This window comes from Haematobia irritans, chromosome 5, assembly GCF_050003625.1.
Source record: "Haematobia irritans isolate KBUSLIRL chromosome 5, ASM5000362v1, whole genome shotgun sequence".
Taxonomy (NCBI): Eukaryota; Metazoa; Arthropoda; class Insecta; order Diptera; family Muscidae; genus Haematobia; species Haematobia irritans.
Window position 1 is genome coordinate 120,856,750 of NC_134401.1, and position 20,273 is coordinate 120,877,022.

At 27.2% G+C, this 20,273-nt stretch overlaps 1 protein-coding gene and 1 long non-coding RNA gene across 3 annotated transcripts in view; one reads left to right on the forward strand and one right to left on the reverse strand.

The window, feature by feature from the left end:
* Positions 1-296: 296 nt before the first annotated feature.
* LOC142241726 (putative inorganic phosphate cotransporter) overlaps positions 297-20,273 on the reverse strand; it is a 70,970-nt gene continuing 50,993 nt past the window's right edge. Inside the window, exons 1-4 of one of the 2 annotated variants that reach the window (XM_075313507.1) lie at positions 19,590-19,848; positions 12,551-12,687; positions 11,412-12,491; positions 297-916 (exon numbers count right to left, since the gene is read on the reverse strand). In XM_075313507.1, coding sequence (XP_075169622.1) covers positions 746-916; positions 11,412-12,491; positions 12,551-12,687; positions 19,590-19,620 — 1,419 coding nt within the window. In that variant the 5' untranslated portion in view covers positions 19,621-19,848 and the 3' untranslated portion in view covers positions 297-745. Of the gene's footprint in view, positions 917-11,411; positions 12,492-12,550; positions 12,688-19,589; positions 19,849-20,273 lie in introns of those variants that run through there. The other variant, XM_075313506.1, reaches the window with a different exon arrangement.
* Positions 19,775-20,273, forward strand: part of LOC142241728 (uncharacterized) — a 262,134-nt gene continuing 261,635 nt past the window's right edge. Inside the window, exon 1 of the long non-coding RNA XR_012723781.1 lies at positions 19,775-19,894. This is a non-coding gene — a long non-coding RNA (uncharacterized LOC142241728). The remainder of the gene's footprint in view (positions 19,895-20,273) is intronic.

Here is a 20,273-nt window from a genome sequence, read left to right on the forward strand (position 1 = left end):
CAATCCTGAACATATTTGGTCATCTGAGCATAAGTTGGGCGCCAGACCCTACTGGAATCAGAGGTAACCAAATAGCTGACAACATACGATTCGAGCCGGACTTTAGAGAAATTAAGCTTTGAGAAAGCAAGGTCGATAGCTTACATGTGAACTAAGAAAAAGAAACGTACAGCTATCCGTTTACTCCGAGTCGAAAAGACCCGTCTCATTCTTTCAACCTAACCCAACATATACTTATAACGAAGAGTCAATGATCATATAAAAATATATCTATTAAAAAACAACTAATGACAAAATTATTTAAAATTTGTTTTATTTTATCATTTTTCTAGTCTCTTTTAAGTTTTTTTTTGTTTATATTAAATGCAAGACATTAAAACTAAACTTAAACTAATTGTAATAAAATACATAACGACAAACATCACAAAAAAAACAACAGTAAAATTCATTACGGAATATGAACCTATTCCTAATTTTGTTTCTTCTTTTTTTGTTTTTTTGCTATTACACATCTATTATTGCATAAAAAACAAAACTTAAGGTTTGAAGTCAAGGCACATATGGTACAAATTAATCACTTTAGACCTGGATTAGTTTGAATTCATCAAAACTTTCAGAGAATGACAATTCAAACAGCAGGCCTATTGGGCTTATTCACTCCTAAGAGAGTTAGTCATTTTACATTTTGAAGAGAAAAACTAAAATATACCAACTAACAGGATTAATATAAGGAATACATATTAAGCTAATGTTGCGATTCCACATATGTAGAATTACGTTTTTCTGTTGAATGTTTAGGCTGTACATCATTCCAAGGTTGTACTTCTGTTTTGCCAAAGATCACAAAGAGTAAATTACCCAGGAAATAGAAACCAGCGGCAATGAAGAATATAATACGCCATTGATCCGGATTTTTCTGCAAGAGAAAGTGTATTAAAATGTATAGAGTATTAGTTATCAAATATTTTAGTAAAGTTAAAAATAGGGACAAGATAAAAATATACCAGTATGAATTCAGTGCAGAAAGCATCTATTCGGAAATAGACCAAAAACGATTTTTTTAAGTTTATTTCTATAGAAAAACTTTTACAAATTTTGTCAAAATTTTATTTCTAAAGTAAATTTTATCAAAATTTTATTTCTTAAGAAAATTTTGTCAAAATTTCGTTACTACAGCAAATTTTGTCAAAATTTTATATCTAAAGGACATTTTGTCAGTTTTATTTCTATAGAAAATTTTGTTAAAATTTTATTTCTATAGAAAATTTCAACATTTTATTTCCATCAAAAATTATGTCAATAGAAACTTATGTCAAAATTATATTTCGAACGATTTTTTTTCGAAATTTTATTTCTAAAGAAAATTTTGTCAAAATTTTATTATTATAGAAAATTTTGTCAGAATTTTATTGCTATAGAATATTTTGTCAACTTTTTATTTCTATAAAAAGTTTTGTCAAAATTTTATTTCTATAGAAAATTTTGTCTAAATTTTGTCAAAGTTTTATTCCTATAGAAAATTTTGTCAAAATTTTATTTCCATCAAAAATTATGTCAATAGAAAATTTTATCAAAATTATATTTCCGTTTTTTCGATATTTTATTTCTAAAGAAAATTTTGTCACAATTTTATTGCTATAGAAAATTTTGTCAAAATTGTTGTCAAATTTTTTTCCCCATAGAAAAAATTGTTCAATTTTTATTTCTAAAGAAAATTTTGTCAAAATTGTATTTCCATAGAAAATTGTGTCAAAATTTTATTTCTAAAAAATGTATGTCAAAATTTTATTTCTAAAGAAAATTTTTTCAAAATCTTATTCCTAGAGAATATTTTATCAAAATTTTGTTCCTAGAGAAAATTTTATTAAAATTTCATTATAAAAAATTTTTGTTTTGTTATTGTTGGTTTTGTTCTTTAAGCATTGTTGTTTTTTTCTCAAAATTCCATTATAGTTTTGTCAAAATTTTATGTCCATAGAAAATAGTATTTCTATCAAAAATTTTGTCAAAATCTTATTTCCATGAAAAATTTTATATCTATCGAACATTTTATCACATTTTTATTTCAACAGAAAATTTCGTCAAAATTTTACTTCTACAGAAAATTTTATCAACATTTTTATTTCTATAGAAAATTATGTCAAAATTTTATTTCTATAGAAAATTTGTCAACATTTGATTTCTATATTCCATTTCCATAGAAAATTTTTTCAAAATTTTATTTCTAAAAAAAACTTTGGCAAAGGGTTTTCCCCATTAAAAAAAATTTTCAATTTTTATTTCTATAGAAAATTTTGTCAGAATTTTATTTTGTCAAAATTTTGTTACTATAGACAATTTTGTCAAAATTGTATGTCTGAAGAAAATTTTGTCAAAATTTTATTTCCGTAGAAAATTGTGTCAAAATTGTATTACCCTAGAAAATTTTATCAAAAATTTAATTTCTATAGAAAATTTTGTTAAAATTTTATTTCTATAGAAAATTCTGTCAAAGTTTTATTCCTATAGAAAATTTTGGCAACATATTATTTCTATAGAAAATTTCGTCAAAATGTTATTTCCATCAAATATTATGTCGATAGAAAATTTTATCAAAATTATATTTCGAGCGTTTTTTACGAAATTTTGTCACAATTTAATAATTTATAAAAAAAGTTTTATAGAAAACTTTGTCAAAAATTTTTCCCCATAGAAAAAATTGTTCAATTTTTAATTTATATAGAAAATTTTGTCAAAACTGTATATATATAGAAAATTGTGTCAAAACTTTATTTCTAAAAAATGTTTGTCAAAATTTTATTTCTAAAGGAAATTTTTTCAAAATATTATTCTTAAAGAATATTTTATCAAAATTTTGTTCCTAGAGAAAATTTTATTAAAATTTCATTATAGAAAATTTTTTTCAAAATTCCATTATAGATATTTTTGTCACATCTTATTTCCATGAACATTTTTATATCTATCGAACATTTTATCAAAATTTTACTTCAACAGAAAATTTCGTCAAAATTTTACTTTAGAGAAAATTTTGTCAACATTTTTATTTCTATAGAAAATTATGTCAAAATTTTATTTCTATAGAAAATTTGTCAACATTTGATTTCTATAGGAAATTTTGTCAAAATTCTATTTCCATAGAAAAAGTTTTTCCCCATTAAAAAAAATTGTTCAATTTTTATTTCTATAGAAAATTTGGTCAAAATTTTATTTCTATAGAATTGTATCAAAACTTTACTTCTAAAAAAATTTTGTTAAAATTTTATTTCTAAAGAAAATTTTTTCAAAATCTTATTCCTAGAGAATATTTTAACAAAATTTTATTCCTAGAGAAAATTTTGTTACAATTTTATTGCTATAGAAAGTTTTGTCAAAATTTTATGTCCATAGAAAATATAATTTCTATAGAAAATTTTGTCAAAATCTTACTTCCATGAAAAATTTTATATCTATTGAAAATTTTATCAAAATTTCATTGCAATAGAAAATTTCGTCAAATTTTTACTTCTATAGAAAATTTTGTCAAAATTTTTATTTCTACAGAAAATGTTGTCAACATTTTATTTCTACAAAACATTTTGTCAAGATTTTATTTGTGTAGAAAATTTGTGAAGTAGAAATATTTTGCAAAATCTACCAAAGCAGCAAGAATTCGACCAATCTTCCAAACAGAAAAAATCTACCAAAAGGAAAAATCTACCATTTTTGGTAGAATTATACCAGCTGTGGCAACCGTGTGAAAAAGACCAATAGAAAATTTTTTCAAATTTTTATTTCTAAAAAAAAATGTCAAAGTTTTATTTCTAAAGAAATTTTTTTCAAAATCTTATTCCTAGAGAATATTTTATCAAAATTTTATTCCTAGAGAATATATTATCAAAATTTTATTCCTAGAGAAAATTTTGTTAAAATTTCATTATAGAAAATGTTGTCACAATTTTATTACTATAGAAAGTTTTGTCAAAATTTTATGCCCATAGAAAATATTAATACTATAGAAAATTTTGTCAAAATCTTAATTCCATGAAAAATTTTACTTCAATAAAAAATTTCGTCAAAATTTTAAAATTTCATTATAGAAAATGTTGTCACAATTTTATTACTATAGAAAGTTTTGTCAAAATTTTATGCCCATAGAAAATATTAATACTATAGAAAATTTTGTCAAAATCTTAATTCCATGAAAAATTTTACTTCAATAAAAAATTTCGTCAAAATTTTACTTCTATAGAAAAATTTGTCAGAATTTTTATTTCTATAGAAAATTATGTCAAAATTTTATTTCTTTAGAAAATTTTGTCAAAATTTTATTTTTATAGAAAATATTGTCAAAATTTTATTTCCATAGAAAATTTTGTAAAAATTTTGTTACTATAGAAAATTTTATGCCTGAAGAAAATTTTGACCAATTTTTATTTCGGTCGACAATTTTGTCAACATTTTATTTCCGTAGAAAATTGTGTCAAAATTTTATTACCGTATAAAATTTTGTCAAAATTTTATTTCTATAGAAAATTTTGTCAAAATTCTGTAGAAAAATTGTGAAGTACCTCTTAGGTAGAGAGGAATATTTTGCAAAATCTACCAAAATATCATGAATTCTACCAATACACCAAACAGTAAATAATCTACCATTTTTGGTAGAATTCTACCAATTGGGGCAATCGTGCTTTTGCAATTCATTTTGTGTAAACAAGAAGACCGATACCGTTGATAATTTTTAAAAAGTGGCATAAAAGGTACCAGTGTAAATAAAAGTAATTTTAAAAAATGGCTCCAGAAGTGGCACATTTCTTGATTTCCAAATTAACTTTTTTTTTTTCATCTCCCTATCATTGACAATCACTTTATGAAATAACCAGGTATATGCAATAAACCTGTTTATCTACAAGCGAAAGTTTCCTTATTGCATATTTTAAGGCTGTACATAAGTTTGCTTGTAAAGAGGTATGGTATGTGAAGGGAAAGCACTAAACAATATATAGTATAAAAGGAATTAATTGAAAAGTGGCATAATATGAAAAAAAAAAGATGCCACAAATGTGAAAATATGGCTTTTAGCGGAACAACAAAAATGCGGCCTAAAATGGCCATGATATGAAAATATAGCACAACGGTACCGCTCGCCAAAATAATAAAAGTGTATTAAAATGTATAGAGTATTAGTTATCAAATATTTTAGTAAAGTTAAAAATAGGGACAAGATAAAAATATACCAGTATGAATTCAGTGCAGAAAGCATCTATTCGGAAATAGACCAAAAACGATTTTTTTAAGTTTATTTCTATAGAAAAACTTTTACAAATTTTGTCAAAATTTTATTTCTAAAGTAAATTTTATCAAAATTTTATTTCTTAAGAAAATTTTGTCAAAATTTCGTTACTACAGCAAATTTTGTCAAAATTTTATATCTAAAGGACATTTTGTCAGTTTTATTTCTATAGAAAATTTTGTTAAAATTTTATTTCTATAGAAAATTTCAACATTTTATTTCCATCAAAAATTATGTCAATAGAAACTTATGTCAAAATTATATTTCGAACGATTTTTTTTCGAAATTTTATTTCTAAAGAAAATTTTGTCAAAATTTTATTATTATAGAAAATTTTGTCAGAATTTTATTGCTATAGAATATTTTGTCAACTTTTTATTTCTATAAAAAGTTTTGTCAAAATTTTATTTCTATAGAAAATTTTGTCTAAATTTTGTCAAAGTTTTATTCCTATAGAAAATTTTGTCAAAATTTTATTTCCATCAAAAATTATGTCAATAGAAAATTTTATCAAAATTATATTTCCGTTTTTTTCGATATTTTATTTCTAAAGAAAATTTTGTCACAATTTTATTGCTATAGAAAATTTTGTCAAAATTGTTGTCAAATTTTTTTCCCCATAGAAAAAATTGTTCAATTTTTATTTCTAAAGAAAATTTTGTCAAAATTGTATTTCCATAGAAAATTGTGTCAAAATTTTATTTCTAACAAATGTATGTCAAAATTTTATTTCTAAAGAAAATTTTTTCAAAATCTTATTCCTAGAGAATATTTTATCAAAATTTTGTTCCTAGAGAAAATTTTATTAAAATTTCATTATAAAAAATTTTTGTTTTGTTATTGTTGGTTTTGTTCTTTAAGCATTGTTGTTTTTTTCTCAAAATTCCATTATAGTTTTGTCAAAATTTTATGTCCATAGAAAATAGTATTTCTATCAAAAATTTTGTCAAAATCTTATTTCCATGAAAAATTTTATATCTATCGAACATTTTATCACATTTTTATTTCAACAGAAAATTTCGTCAAAATTTTACTTCTACAGAAAATTTTATCAACATTTTTATTTCTATAGAAAATTATGTCAAAATTTTATTTCTATAGAAAATTTGTCAACATTTGATTTCTATATTCCATTTCCATAGAAAATTTTTTCAAAATTTTATTTCTAAAAAAAACTTTGGCAAAGGGTTTTCCCCATTAAAAAAAATTTTCAATTTTTATTTCTATAGAAAATTTTGTCAGAATTTTATTTTGTCAAAATTTTGTTACTATAGACAATTTTGTCAAAATTGTATGTCTGAAGAAAATTTTGTCAAAATTTTATTTCCGTAGAAAATTGTGTCAAAATTGTATTACCCTAGAAAATTTTATCAAAAATTTAATTTCTATAGAAAATTTTGTTAAAATTTTATTTCTATAGAAAATTCTGTCAAAGTTTTATTCCTATAGAAAATTTTGGCAACATATTATTTCTATAGAAAATTTCGTCAAAATGTTATTTCCATCAAAAATTATGTCGATAGAAAATTTTATCAAAATTATATTTCGAGCGTTTTTTACGAAATTTTGTCACAATTTAATAATTTATAAAAAAAGTTTTATAGAAAACTTTGTCAAAAATTTTTCCCCATAGAAAAAATTGTTCAATTTTTAATTTATATAGAAAATTTTGTCAAAACTGTATATATATAGAAAATTGTGTCAAAACTTTATTTCTAAAAAATGTTTGTCAAAATTTTATTTCTAAAGGAAATTTTTTCAAAATATTATTCTTAAAGAATATTTTATCAAAATTTTGTTCCTAGAGAAAATTTTATTAAAATTTCATTATAGAAAATTTTTTTCAAAATTCCATTATAGATATTTTTGTCACATCTTATTTCCATGAACATTTTTATATCTATCGAACATTTTATCAAAATTTTACTTCAACAGAAAATTTCGTCAAAATTTTACTTTAGAGAAAATTTTGTCAACATTTTTATTTCTATAGAAAATTATGTCAAAATTTTATTTCTATAGAAAATTTGTCAACATTTGATTTCTATAGGAAATTTTGTCAAAATTCTATTTCCATAGAAAAAGTTTTTCCCCATTAAAAAAAATTGTTCAATTTTTATTTCTATAGAAAATTTGGTCAAAATTTTATTTCTATAGAATTGTATCAAAACTTTACTTCTAAAAAAATTTTGTTAAAATTTTATTTCTAAAGAAAATTTTTTCAAAATCTTATTCCTAGAGAATATTTTAACAAAATTTTATTCCTAGAGAAAATTTTGTTACAATTTTATTGCTATAGAAAGTTTTGTCAAAATTTTATGTCCATAGAAAATATAATTTCTATAGAAAATTTTGTCAAAATCTTACTTCCATGAAAAATTTTATATCTATTGAAAATTTTATCAAAATTTCATTGCAATAGAAAATTTCGTCAAATTTTTACTTCTATAGAAAATTTTGTCAAAATTTTTATTTCTATTTTGACAACAATTTTGTCAAAATTGTTGTCAAATTTTTTTCCCCATAGAAAAAATTGTTCAATTTTTATTTCTAAAGAAAATTTTGTCAAAATTGTATTTCCATAGAAAATTGTGTCAAAATTTTATTTCTAAAAAATGTATGTCAAAATTTTATTTCTAAAGAAAATTTTTTCAAAATCTTATTCCTAGAGAATATTTTATCAAAATTTTGTTCCTAGAGAAAATTTTATTAAAATTTCATTATAAAAAATTTTTGTTTTGTTATTGTTGGTTTTGTTCTTTAAGCATTGTTGTTTTTTTCTCAAAATTCCATTATAGTTTTGTCAAAATTTTATGTCCATAGAAAATAGTATTTCTATCAAAAATTTTGTCAAAATCTTATTTCCATGAAAAATTTTATATCTATCGAACATTTTATCACATTTTTATTTCAACAGAAAATTTCGTCAAAATTTTACTTCTACAGAAAATTTTATCAACATTTTTATTTCTATAGAAAATTATGTCAAAATTTTATTTCTATAGAAAATTTGTCAACATTTGATTTCTATATTCCATTTCCATAGAAAATTTTTTCAAAATTTTATTTCTAAAAAAAACTTTGGCAAAGGGTTTTCCCCATTAAAAAAAATTTTCAATTTTTATTTCTATAGAAAATTTTGTCAGAATTTTATTTTGTCAAAATTTTGTTACTATAGACAATTTTGTCAAAATTGTATGTCTGAAGAAAATTTTGTCAAAATTTTATTTCCGTAGAAAATTGTGTCAAAATTGTATTACCCTAGAAAATTTTATCAAAAATTTAATTTCTATAGAAAATTTTGTTAAAATTTTATTTCTATAGAAAATTCTGTCAAAGTTTTATTCCTATAGAAAATTTTGGCAACATATTATTTCTATAGAAAATTTCGTCAAAATGTTATTTCCATCAAAAATTATGTCGATAGAAAATTTTATCAAAATTATATTTCGAGCGTTTTTTACGAAATTTTGTCACAATTTAATAATTTATAAAAAAAGTTTTATAGAAAACTTTGTCAAAAATTTTTCCCCATAGAAAAAATTGTTCAATTTTTAATTTATATAGAAAATTTTGTCAAAACTGTATATATATAGAAAATTGTGTCAAAACTTTATTTCTAAAAAATGTTTGTCAAAATTTTATTTCTAAAGGAAATTTTTTCAAAATATTATTCTTAAAGAATATTTTATCAAAATTTTGTTCCTAGAGAAAATTTTATTAAAATTTCATTATAGAAATTTTTTTTCAAAATTCCATTATAGATATTTTTGTCACATCTTATTTCCATGAACATTTTTATATCTATCGAACATTTTATCAAAATTTTACTTCAACAGAAAATTTCGTCAAAATTTTGCTTTAGAGAAAATTTTGTCAACATTTTTATTTCTATAGAAAATTATGTCAAAATTTTATTTCTATAGAAAATTTGTCAACATTTGATTTCTATAGGAAATTTTGTCAAAATTCTATTTCCATAGAAAAAGTTTTTCCCCATTAAAAAAAATTGTTCAATTTTTATTTCTATAGAAAATTTGGTCAAAATTTTATTTCTATAGAATTGTATCAAAACTTTACTTCTAAAAAAATTTTGTTAAAATTTTATTTCTAAAGAAAATTTTTTCAAAATCTTATTCCTAGAGAATATTTTAACAAAATTTTATTCCTAGAGAAAATTTTGTTACAATTTTATTGCTATAGAAAGTTTTGTCAAAATTTTATGTCCATAGAAAATATAATTTCTATAGAAAATTTTGTCAAAATCTTACTTCCATGAAAAATTTTATATCTATTGAAAATTTTATCAAAATTTCATTGCAATAGAAAATTTCGTCAAATTTTTACTTCTATAGAAAATTTTGTCAAAATTTTTATTTCTACAGAAAATGTTGTCAACATTTTATTTCTACAAAACATTTTGTCAAGATTTTATTTGTGTAGAAAATTTGTGAAGTAGAAATATTTTGCAAAATCTACCAAAGCAGCAAGAATTCGACCAATCTTCCAAACAGAAAAAATCTACCAAAAGGAAAAATCTACCATTTTTGGTAGAATTATACCAGCTGTGGCAACCGTGTGAAAAAGACCAATAGAAAATTTTTTCAAATTTTTATTTCTAAAAAAAAATGTCAAAGTTTTATTTCTAAAGAAATTTTTTTCAAAATCTTATTCCTAGAGAATATTTTATCAAAATTTTATTCCTAGAGAATATATTATCAAAATTTTATTCCTAGAGAAAATTTTGTTAAAATTTCATTATAGAAAATGTTGTCACAATTTTATTACTATAGAAAGTTTTGTCAAAATTTTATGCCCATAGAAAATATTAATACTATAGAAAATTTTGTCAAAATCTTAATTCCATGAAAAATTTTACTTCAATAAAAAATTTCGTCAAAATTTTAAAATTTCATTATAGAAAATGTTGTCACAATTTTATTACTATAGAAAGTTTTGTCAAAATTTTATGCCCATAGAAAATATTAATACTATAGAAAATTTTGTCAAAATCTTAATTCCATGAAAAATTTTACTTCAATAAAAAATTTCGTCAAAATTTTACTTCTATAGAAAAATTTGTCAGAATTTTTATTTCTATAGAAAATTATGTCAAAATTTTATTTCTTTAGAAAATTTTGTCAAAATTTTATTTTTATAGAAAATATTGTCAAAATTTTATTTCCATAGAAAATTTTGTAAAAATTTTGTTACTATAGAAAATTTTATGCCTGAAGAAAATTTTGACCAATTTTTATTTCGGTCGACAATTTTGTCAACATTTTATTTCCGTAGAAAATTGTGTCAAAATTTTATTACCGTATAAAATTTTGTCAAAATTTTATTTCTATAGAAAATTTTGTCAAAATTCTGTAGAAAAATTGTGAAGTACCTCTTAGGTAGAGAGGAATATTTTGCAAAATCTACCAAAATATCATGAATTCTACCAATACACCAAACAGTAAATAATCTACCATTTTTGGTAGAATTCTACCAATTGGGGCAATCGTGCTTTTGCAATTCATTTTGTGTAAACAAGAAGACCGATACCGTTGATAATTTTTAAAAAGTGGCATAAAAGGTACCAGTGTAAATAAAAGTAATTTTAAAAAATGGCTCCAGAAGTGGCACATTTCTTGATTTCCAAATTAACTTTTTTTTTTTCATCTCCCTATCATTGACAATCACTTTATGAAATAACCAGGTATATGCAATAAACCTGTTTATCTACAAGCGAAAGTTTCCTTATTGCATATTTTAAGGCTGTACATAAGTTTGCTTGTAAAGAGGTATGGTATGTGAAGGGAAAGCACTAAACAATATATAGTATAAAAGGAATTAATTGAAAAGTGGCATAATATGAAAAAAAAAAGATGCCACAAATGTGAAAATATGGCTTTTAGCGGAACAACAAAAATGCGGCCTAAAATGGCCATGATATGAAAATATAGCACAACGGTACCGCTCGCCAAAGTATCCAGAATAGATTCTAACATTTGGTTTTCTTTCCAACACTTTTGATATTTGAATATCACTTTATTGTCACTTTATTTTAACTTCTCCCTACTACTTTGTGTTTAATTTTTCACAAACAAATTTTATAATTTTTTAAAAATTAAATTTAATGATTTTTTGAACTTACCTCATTTGTCACAATGAAACCCACAATCAAAGGAGCAACGATACCGGTAATATTCGCCGCACAATTTGTGATGCCCATAAGAACTCCAGCAAAATTGGGAGATAAATCAATGTGATTCACCTGGAAACCCAAATATGTAGCTCCGTTGATGCCCACAGTTATGGTCAATAATAGAATGGCCAAATTTGTATTATTCGACGAAACATAGCCCAAAAGTATGAGGGTTATCATAGGAATCCAATGACCAATAGAATTAAATAATTTCCGGCTTACAGATAATGGAATGCATTTACGTTTGCTCAATTGTGTTTGAATTGCGGAGAAGACGAAACTCATCAGGAACATAGCAGCATAAGGTAGAGCGGACAATAGAGCATTACTCTTAATGTCCATGCCCAGGATATTTTTCATATACGAGGGAATTTCAGTCAGCAGGGTCCAGAAACCCCAATTGTGGGTACAATGGGTTAATGTCAACACAAGGAATGGCACGGAGGTGAAGAATTTCAGCCAAGGAGTTTTTGTGGGCATATGCGAATGTGCATCGCCACCATCCGAACCCAGTGAAGTTTCAATGAATTTCTTCTCCTCGGGTGATATGTTACGGCATTCACTGGGCGAACTGGCTCCCCATATAAAAAAGACCACTGACCATACAAGGCCTACACCACCGGACATATAGAATATACTGGGCCAACCCATGGATGATGAAGCCATAACACCACTGGTGGCCAACATAACAGCGGTACCAAATTGTGAGCCCGCATAACTGTAGGTGCCCAAGTTACCACGTTCCTCGACTGGGGCCCATTTTGCAAGTATGGTGTGTGTAGAGGGGAAAAGAAAACCTTGACTCAGACCCATAATAACACGAAGGGCACAGATCAATTGCCAATTACCCCATCGGGCACAAATCGGTGTGAGTACTGTCAGCAGAGAGCATATAAAGACACCCACAAGTAACAAAAGTTTGCCTCCGAATTTATGGGCCAATGTCCCAGCTGGCACTTGGGTGATCACATAGCCCCAAAAGAAACTACTCAACAGCAATGATTTGGTTTTCTCATCCCACTCGAATTCCTGAAGAATAAAGCAGGAAAAATTAGATATTGCATTTTCAATGAGATATTCGAACTTACATCGAAGTTTGGATTCGTAGCATCCTTATCAGTCATTGCCACAATGGCTACGGAGAGATTGACTCGTAGGGCATAGGCCACTGCCAAAGCAAGGAAGAGCAGAAAGCATTGCAAATGTCTTATGCCAAAGACAGAACCTGAAAGAAAATATAAGGAAGAAAATAACTAAATAATATTTTGCAAAACGAGTCTTTAGTACTGAAAATGTTGTCTATAGTTTACAATGTTTACTGGCGCCTTTTCATTAAATGGACTCTATCGATTTTTCATAATCAGCACTTTATTGAGAATCTAATTAACATCAACATCAAATATTTGAAAAAAAAAAAACATTGTGTTATCTCTGTTTTATTTTTTTTTTAATTGATACCTTTTCGACGTTTTGAACTGAATTTAGTTCAAAAAGTTAGAAACAATATCATTAATGTTAATAAACAATTACATTAACTGCCCCTTAATCAAAAAATCTCTCCTGCGTAAAGTTGTTAATGATGCCACCTAACCTTGCAGTTATTTCACTGGGAGAAATTTTAAAGATATGGACAACAACACCCAACTGTCCATAATATGGACAGCGGAAGTATGCAAGGAGATGAATATTGGACTTGAAAGCTCCTTAAGTTGTGAACATTCTGCGTTACCATTATCTAAAAAGTGGCACAAAAAGTGTCACTTGCAATAAAAAGTGGCACAACATTTTTCATAGAGGAAAATACGAATTTAATTAATTTGATAAGTTTTTGTTTTATATAAAATTATTTAAAAATTTTAATATTATAAAATTATGAAAATTATGAAAATTATGAAAAATTTCATGGAAGAACTTTTATAAGAACTACTATAGAAAATGTTATTTGCATATTTTCAGGCGTCACAATTGTCCGCTTGATAACACTAAGGGCGTTTTCGTTTCGCAAAAAATATGTTGCCTTGGTGTTACACTACTTTTTCCCTCATTGTTTTTTCGCCCAAATGATATTGTCATTCCAAAGTTTTTGTTAATTCATAATATTGTAAGGGATACCGGATCCAAAATCTAAGATTGTGTCCTTGATATTTTGCAATCAATTTCGAGAATGTTGCACCTTTTTCCCAATCGAAATCGCCATAAGTTTGAGAAGGAATAATATATATCAGGTCAATTTTATGTTAAAGTACCGATCATATATGTGATTTTAAAGAGATCCTGGAATTTGCAAAAACTGTTGCACTAAAAAAGGAATCAATTAAAAAGTGACCAAACATGGCAAAATGGTGGCACAAAAATGTAAAAAATATGGCTTTTAGTGGCACAAATGTGTCAATATTTAATAAAAGTGGCTTTTTATACCCTCCTCCATAGGATGGGGGGTATATTAACTTTGTCATTCCGTTTGTAACACATCGAAATATTGCTCTAAGACCCCATAAAGTTTATATATTCCGGGTCGTGGTGAAATTCTGAGTCGATCTAAGCATGTCCGTCCGTCCGTCTGTTGAAATCACACTAACTTCCCAACGAAACAAGCTAACGACTTGAAACTTGGCACAAGTAGTTGTTATTGATTTAGGTCGGATGGTATTGCAAATGGGCCATATCGGTCCACTTTTATGTATAGCCCTCATATAAACGGACCCTCAGATTTGGCTTACGGAGCCTCTAAGAGAAGCATATTTCATCCGATCCGGCTGAAATTTGATACATGGTGTTAGTATGTGGTATCTAACAATCTTGCAAAAATTGGTCCACATCGGTCCATAATTATATATAGCCCCCATATAAACCGATCCCCAGATTTGACCTCCGGAGCCTCATGGATGAGCAAAATTCATCCGATCCGGTTGAAATTTGGTACATGGTATAAGTATATGGTCTCTAAGAACCAATGAAAAATTGATCCATATCGGTCCATATAGCTCCCATATAAACCGATCCCCAGATTTTACTTGCGGAGTCTCTAAGAGAAGCAAATTTCATCCGATCCGGCTGAAATTTGGTACATGGTGTTAGTATATGGTATTTAACAATCTTGCAAAAATTGGTCCACATCGGTCCATAATTATATATAGCCCCCATATAAACCTATCCCCAGATTTGACTTCCGGAGCCTTATGGATGAGCAAAATTCATCCGATTCGGTTGAAATTTGGTACGTGGTGTTAATATATGGTATCTAACAACCATGCAAAAATTGGTCCATACCGGTCTTACGTATATATAACCCCATTTAAATCGATCCTTAGATTTGACCTCTGGAGCTCTTGGAGGAGCAAAAATTATCCGATACGGTTGAAATTTGGTACGTGGTGAAATTTGGTACATTACGCTAGTATATGGCCGCTAACAACCATGCCAAAATTGGTCCATATCGATCTATAGTTATATATAGCCGATTCCCAAAAATAATCTACCAAAATTTTATTTCCATAGAAAATTTTGTCCAAATTTTCTTTCTAGAGAAAATTTTGTTAAAATTTTATTACTATACAAAATTTTGTCAAGATTTTATTTCTATAGAAAATTTTGAGGGATCGGTTTATGTGAAATTGGAAATCTAGAGGTTTTTTAGGACCACAAATAGGTGTTTCAAAAATGGTGGGTATCGGTCAATGTTTTGGTATAGCCCCCATATAGGCCGATCTCTCGATTATACTTCCTGGGCTTCTAGAAACCGTAGTTTTTATCCGATGTCTGAAATTGGAAATCTAGATGCATTTTAGGATCACAAATAGGAGTGTCGAAACTGGTGGGTATCGGTCCATGTTTTGGTATAGCCCCCATATAGACCGATCTCTCGATTGTACTTCCTGAGCTTCTAGAAATCGTAGTTTTTAACCGATTTATCTGAAATTGGATATCTAGAGGTATTTTAGGACCGTAAATAGGTGTGTCGAAAATGAGGTGGTTTTGGCAAAAATGTTCAGGGTGGGTCCCTGAGTCGATCTATCCATGTCCGTCCGTCCGCCCGTCTGTCTGTGAACACATTTTTGTGATCAAAGTCTAGGTCGCAATTTAAGTCCAATCGGCTTCAAATTTGGCACAAGTTCCTGTTTTGGATCAGAATAGAACCCTATTGATTTTGGAATAAATCGGTTGAGATTTAGATATAGCTCCCATATATATCTTTCGCTCGATATGAACTTATATGGACCCAGAAGCCAGAGTTTTACCCTGATTTTCTTGAAATTTTGCGCAAACATAACACTTTTTCGTATAGTCAAGTGTGCTAAATTTGATTGAAATCGGTTCAGATTGAGATATAGCTCTCATATACATCTTTCGCCCGATACAGACTTATATGGCCCCAGAAGCCAGAGTTTTAGCCCAATTTGGATGAAATTTTGCACTAGGAGTACAATTAGTAGTATAGTCAAGTGTGCTGAATTTTATTGAAATCGGTTCAGATTTAGATATAGCTCCCATATATATCTTTCGCCTATATTCCGTCATATGACCACAGAGGTCAAAGTTGTAGTCCGATTTAGGTGAAATTTTGCACAGGGAGTAGAATTAAAATACTAAGAATGCATGTCAAATTTGGTTGAAATTGGTTCAGATTTCTATATAGCTTCCATATATATGCTTTTCTGTTTTGGGCAAAAATGACCAATATACCCAAATTTTCCTTATAAAATCACCACTGCTAAGTCGAAAACTTGTAAAAGTGACTCAAATTTTCCTTTATTTCTAATACATATCTATCGACCGATAAATCATAAATAAACTTTTGCGAAGTTGCCTCAAAATTGGTTCAGATAAAAATATTTCCCATATTTTTATACCCACCACCATAGAATGGTGACGGGGGTATAATAAGTTTGACATTCCGTTTGTAACACATCGAAATATCGATTTCCGACTATATAAAGTATATATATTCTTGATCAGGGAGAAATTCTAAGACGATATAGCCATGTCCGTCTGTCTGTCTGGCTGTCTGTCTGTTGTAATCACGCTACAGTCTTCAATAATAAAGCAATCGTGCTGAAATTTCGCACATACTCGTCTTTTGTCTGCAGGCAGGTTAAGTTCGAAGATGGGCTATATCGGTCCAAGTTTTGATATAGTCCCCATATAAACCGACTTCCCGATTTGGGGTCTTGGGCTTATAAAAAACCTTATTTTCTATCGAATTTGCCTGAAATTGGAAATCTAAAGGTATTTTATAACCACAAAGAGGTGTGCCAAAAATGGTGAGTATCGGTCCATGTTTTGGTATAGCCCCCATATAGACCGATCCCCCGATTATATTTCTAGGGCTTCTAGAATCGATAGTTTCTATCCCATTCGCCTGATATTGGAAATCTAGAGGTATTTTAGCACCATAAAGAGGTCTGCCAAAAATGGTGACTATCAGTTGATGTTTAGGTATAGCGCCCATATAGACCGATTTCCCGATTTTACTTCTTGGGCTTCTAGAATCCGTAGTTATTATCCAATTTGGTTTAAATTTGAAATCTGGAGGTATTTTAGGACCATAAAGAGGTGTGCTAAAAATGGTGAGTGTCGGTCAAGGTTTTGGTATATCCCCCGTATAAACCGATCTCCCGATTTGGGGTCTTGGGCTTATATAATCCGTAGTTTTTATCTAATTTGCCTGAAATTGGAAATCTAGAGGTATTTTAGACCGATCTCCAGTTTTTACTTCTTTGGCGTCTAAAATCTGTAGTTTTTATCCAATTTACCTGAAATTAGAAATCTAGAGGTATTTGAAAACCCTAAAGAGGTGTGCTGAAAATGATGAGTATCGGACCATATTTTATATATCCCCCATATAGACCGATCTCCAGATTTTATTCTTGGGCTTATAGAAACTATAGTTTTTATCCAACTTGTCTCAAATTGAAAATATAGAGGTATTTTAGGACCATAAAAAGGTATGCCGAAAATGGTGAGTATAGGTCCATGTTTTGATATAGCCATCGATAGACCGATCTCCCGATATTAATTTTTGGGCTTCTAAAAACCGTAATTGTTGTCCACTTTGCCTGAAATCAAAAATCTGGAGGTTTTTAGGAATACAAATAAGTGTGCAAGAAATGATTTTATTTTTTAGGCTTCTAGAATCCGTAGTTTTTATGCAATTTGCCTGAAATGAGAAATCTACAGGTATTTTAGGAACATAAATATGAGAGACAAAAATGGCGTGTATTGGGCCATGTTTTGGTTTATCTCCCAAATAGACCGATCTCCCGATTTTACTTCTTGGGCTTTTAGAAACCATACTTTTTATAAAATTTGTATGAAATTTTAAATCTAGAAGTATTTTAGGAACATAAAGAGGTGTGCCGAAAATGGTGAATATTGGTCCATGTGCACTGATAATGAAAATTGCTTGAAACTGAATTATAGTTTCCAGATTTTACTTCTGGTAATCATTTAAATAATGGTGGTAAAAATCTACAGATGTTAGATGTTAAATCAAGGCGTTATTTCATTTTCATTTCATTTTCTTGCACACTTAGACACGATGTTTATGATTCCTCTAAAACTCAAACAAATATGGTTCTTATAAATCCAGAATCTGATCTAGTCTTCATGGTAAAATCTTTGAATTCATCTTCGTGAAGTGTACTGGTTGAACTGATCTGCTTGTCACCAAATCCCCCTGAAATTTTCACAGGAAACTATAATATTTGATTCATGGTGGTGGGTATTTAAGATTCAGCCCGTCCGAACTTACTGCTTTATATACTTGTTTTTTTACTAACATAGTGTACCATCCCAGGACATTAGCCGACTTAAATTTTAAGTCTATAGATTACAAAAGTTTGTTCAGATGGAGTCAGATTTAAATGTATGTATTTGAGACAAAAACCTTTATATATAGCACCCAACACATTTGACGGATTTGATATAGTATCGAAAATGTGGATTTACAAAGTGGTGCAGGGTATAATATAGTCGGTCCCGCCCGACTTTAGACTATCCTTACTTGTTTATTGTATATTTGATATTCAAATTCAAAATACATTTTCAAAATAATTTTCTCAGTGTAGCTCATTCTTAATTATTCAATAAAGAAGTTTGCAAATATATAAATTAGAGATATAACATAGATGTTTCTGTATTTCGGACAAATGCAAAATTTTTAAAAATTTTCAATTTTGAAATTGCAACCGCGGTAATTTTACTATAACAGAAGTTCGCCACTGTGTTATCTCAATTAACTGAATAGTCTAAATGGGCCTGAACTATACCACTATACCACCTAACCTAACCTACTGTAATTTTTGTCTCAATAATAATTAGTTTCTTCATTAAATTTTACTCAAATCCAAAGTAAAACCAACTATAGTTATAGTCGGAATATGCTAAATCATATTAACTCTTATAAAATTACAATAAACTTGTGTAATCAAACTGTGAAAAATTTATAAATAAATCAAAAAATAATTAGTTGATTGTCTCAATTAAAAATTAATTGAGTTTGCGATCAGAATCAATTTAATTTTTAATTGAATCAATTGTGTCTATGACCAATTAACTTTTCAATCAAACATTTTTTCTGATTAATTCTCATTCTATTAATTGAAGAAATTTCAATTAATAAATTAATTAATTTTCGGATTAATCAGAAGAAAATCATTTCATCATATAGGCATAACCGAAATGTCGAAATGACCTGTCCCAATATGTCACACTTTTACTGGCCTTTAACGTTTTATTCATCCTTGAAGGATTTATCCTTCGTTTAAAGTCGAACATCTTTGACGTATGTGAAATTGCATTTCTTACACTTTAGCAAATTCTTTTGGTGCTAATATCACTGTTAGGGGTCTGTTGTTATTTTTTTTTTTATATTTTTCACAAAGAATTTTAGGATGAAACTCATTCAACATATGAATTAGTTCGTTTGCCAAATTGCCAAAATTATATTTTTGTATCTTGGAATGTTTTAAATCCGTCGTGATTAAGTAATGGAAATTAATGCACTTGATTTTCTAGACTATCCAAGAATTTTAATGTATGTTTTACTTGACATTACAATATTTTCATTAATTACACTAAAATTTTCAAAATTCCAAATAATTTATCTTAACACATCAATTTATATACCTTCTTCAGCAAAACGTCTATTTTTAACCATGTTTGTTTTGTTTTACTTCTGTTTTTGAAAATTTTCGAAAATTTAAAAATTTCTTCTTCACTTATTAAAATTTTCTCAAACACTAAGTAAAATAATGTCACTGGTTAACAATATAAATAATAAAAAATTCCCGTCTTAATTCTTTATCGTTTTAGTCAGACCAACCGATCGTTAACATTTATGCCAGTGATGACCGTCACTGACAAGGTCTGGTCAAGAACTGATCAAAGTGACGAGACGTTTTGGAAAGCTTCTCAGAAATATTGAAACCAGGGTAAGTGAAGTATATTGTCAGTAGTTCGATTGTTTGTATATTTATAAATATAACATATGTATTTACATAAATATATATTTTTAAATGTTATTTTCTTATAAATAAAATTATTAATTATTTAATCGGGCCATAAGTGCAATACACAGAGCAGTATGTGTATTGAAGTAAAAAGCAATGCGAAAACAAATGCTAAACTAAAAAACAAAATATGGACATGATTACAATCAAATGTAAACAATTCACCTTTTTTCCGGACAATAACAAATGGCAAAAAAAAATAGTACTTAAGTTCTTGTTTTAAATTTTCTTTAGATTTTTTCGTTCAGATATTTTTTAATCTATGTAGAAGCTCCCATTAACATTTATTTTTGTTGATTTT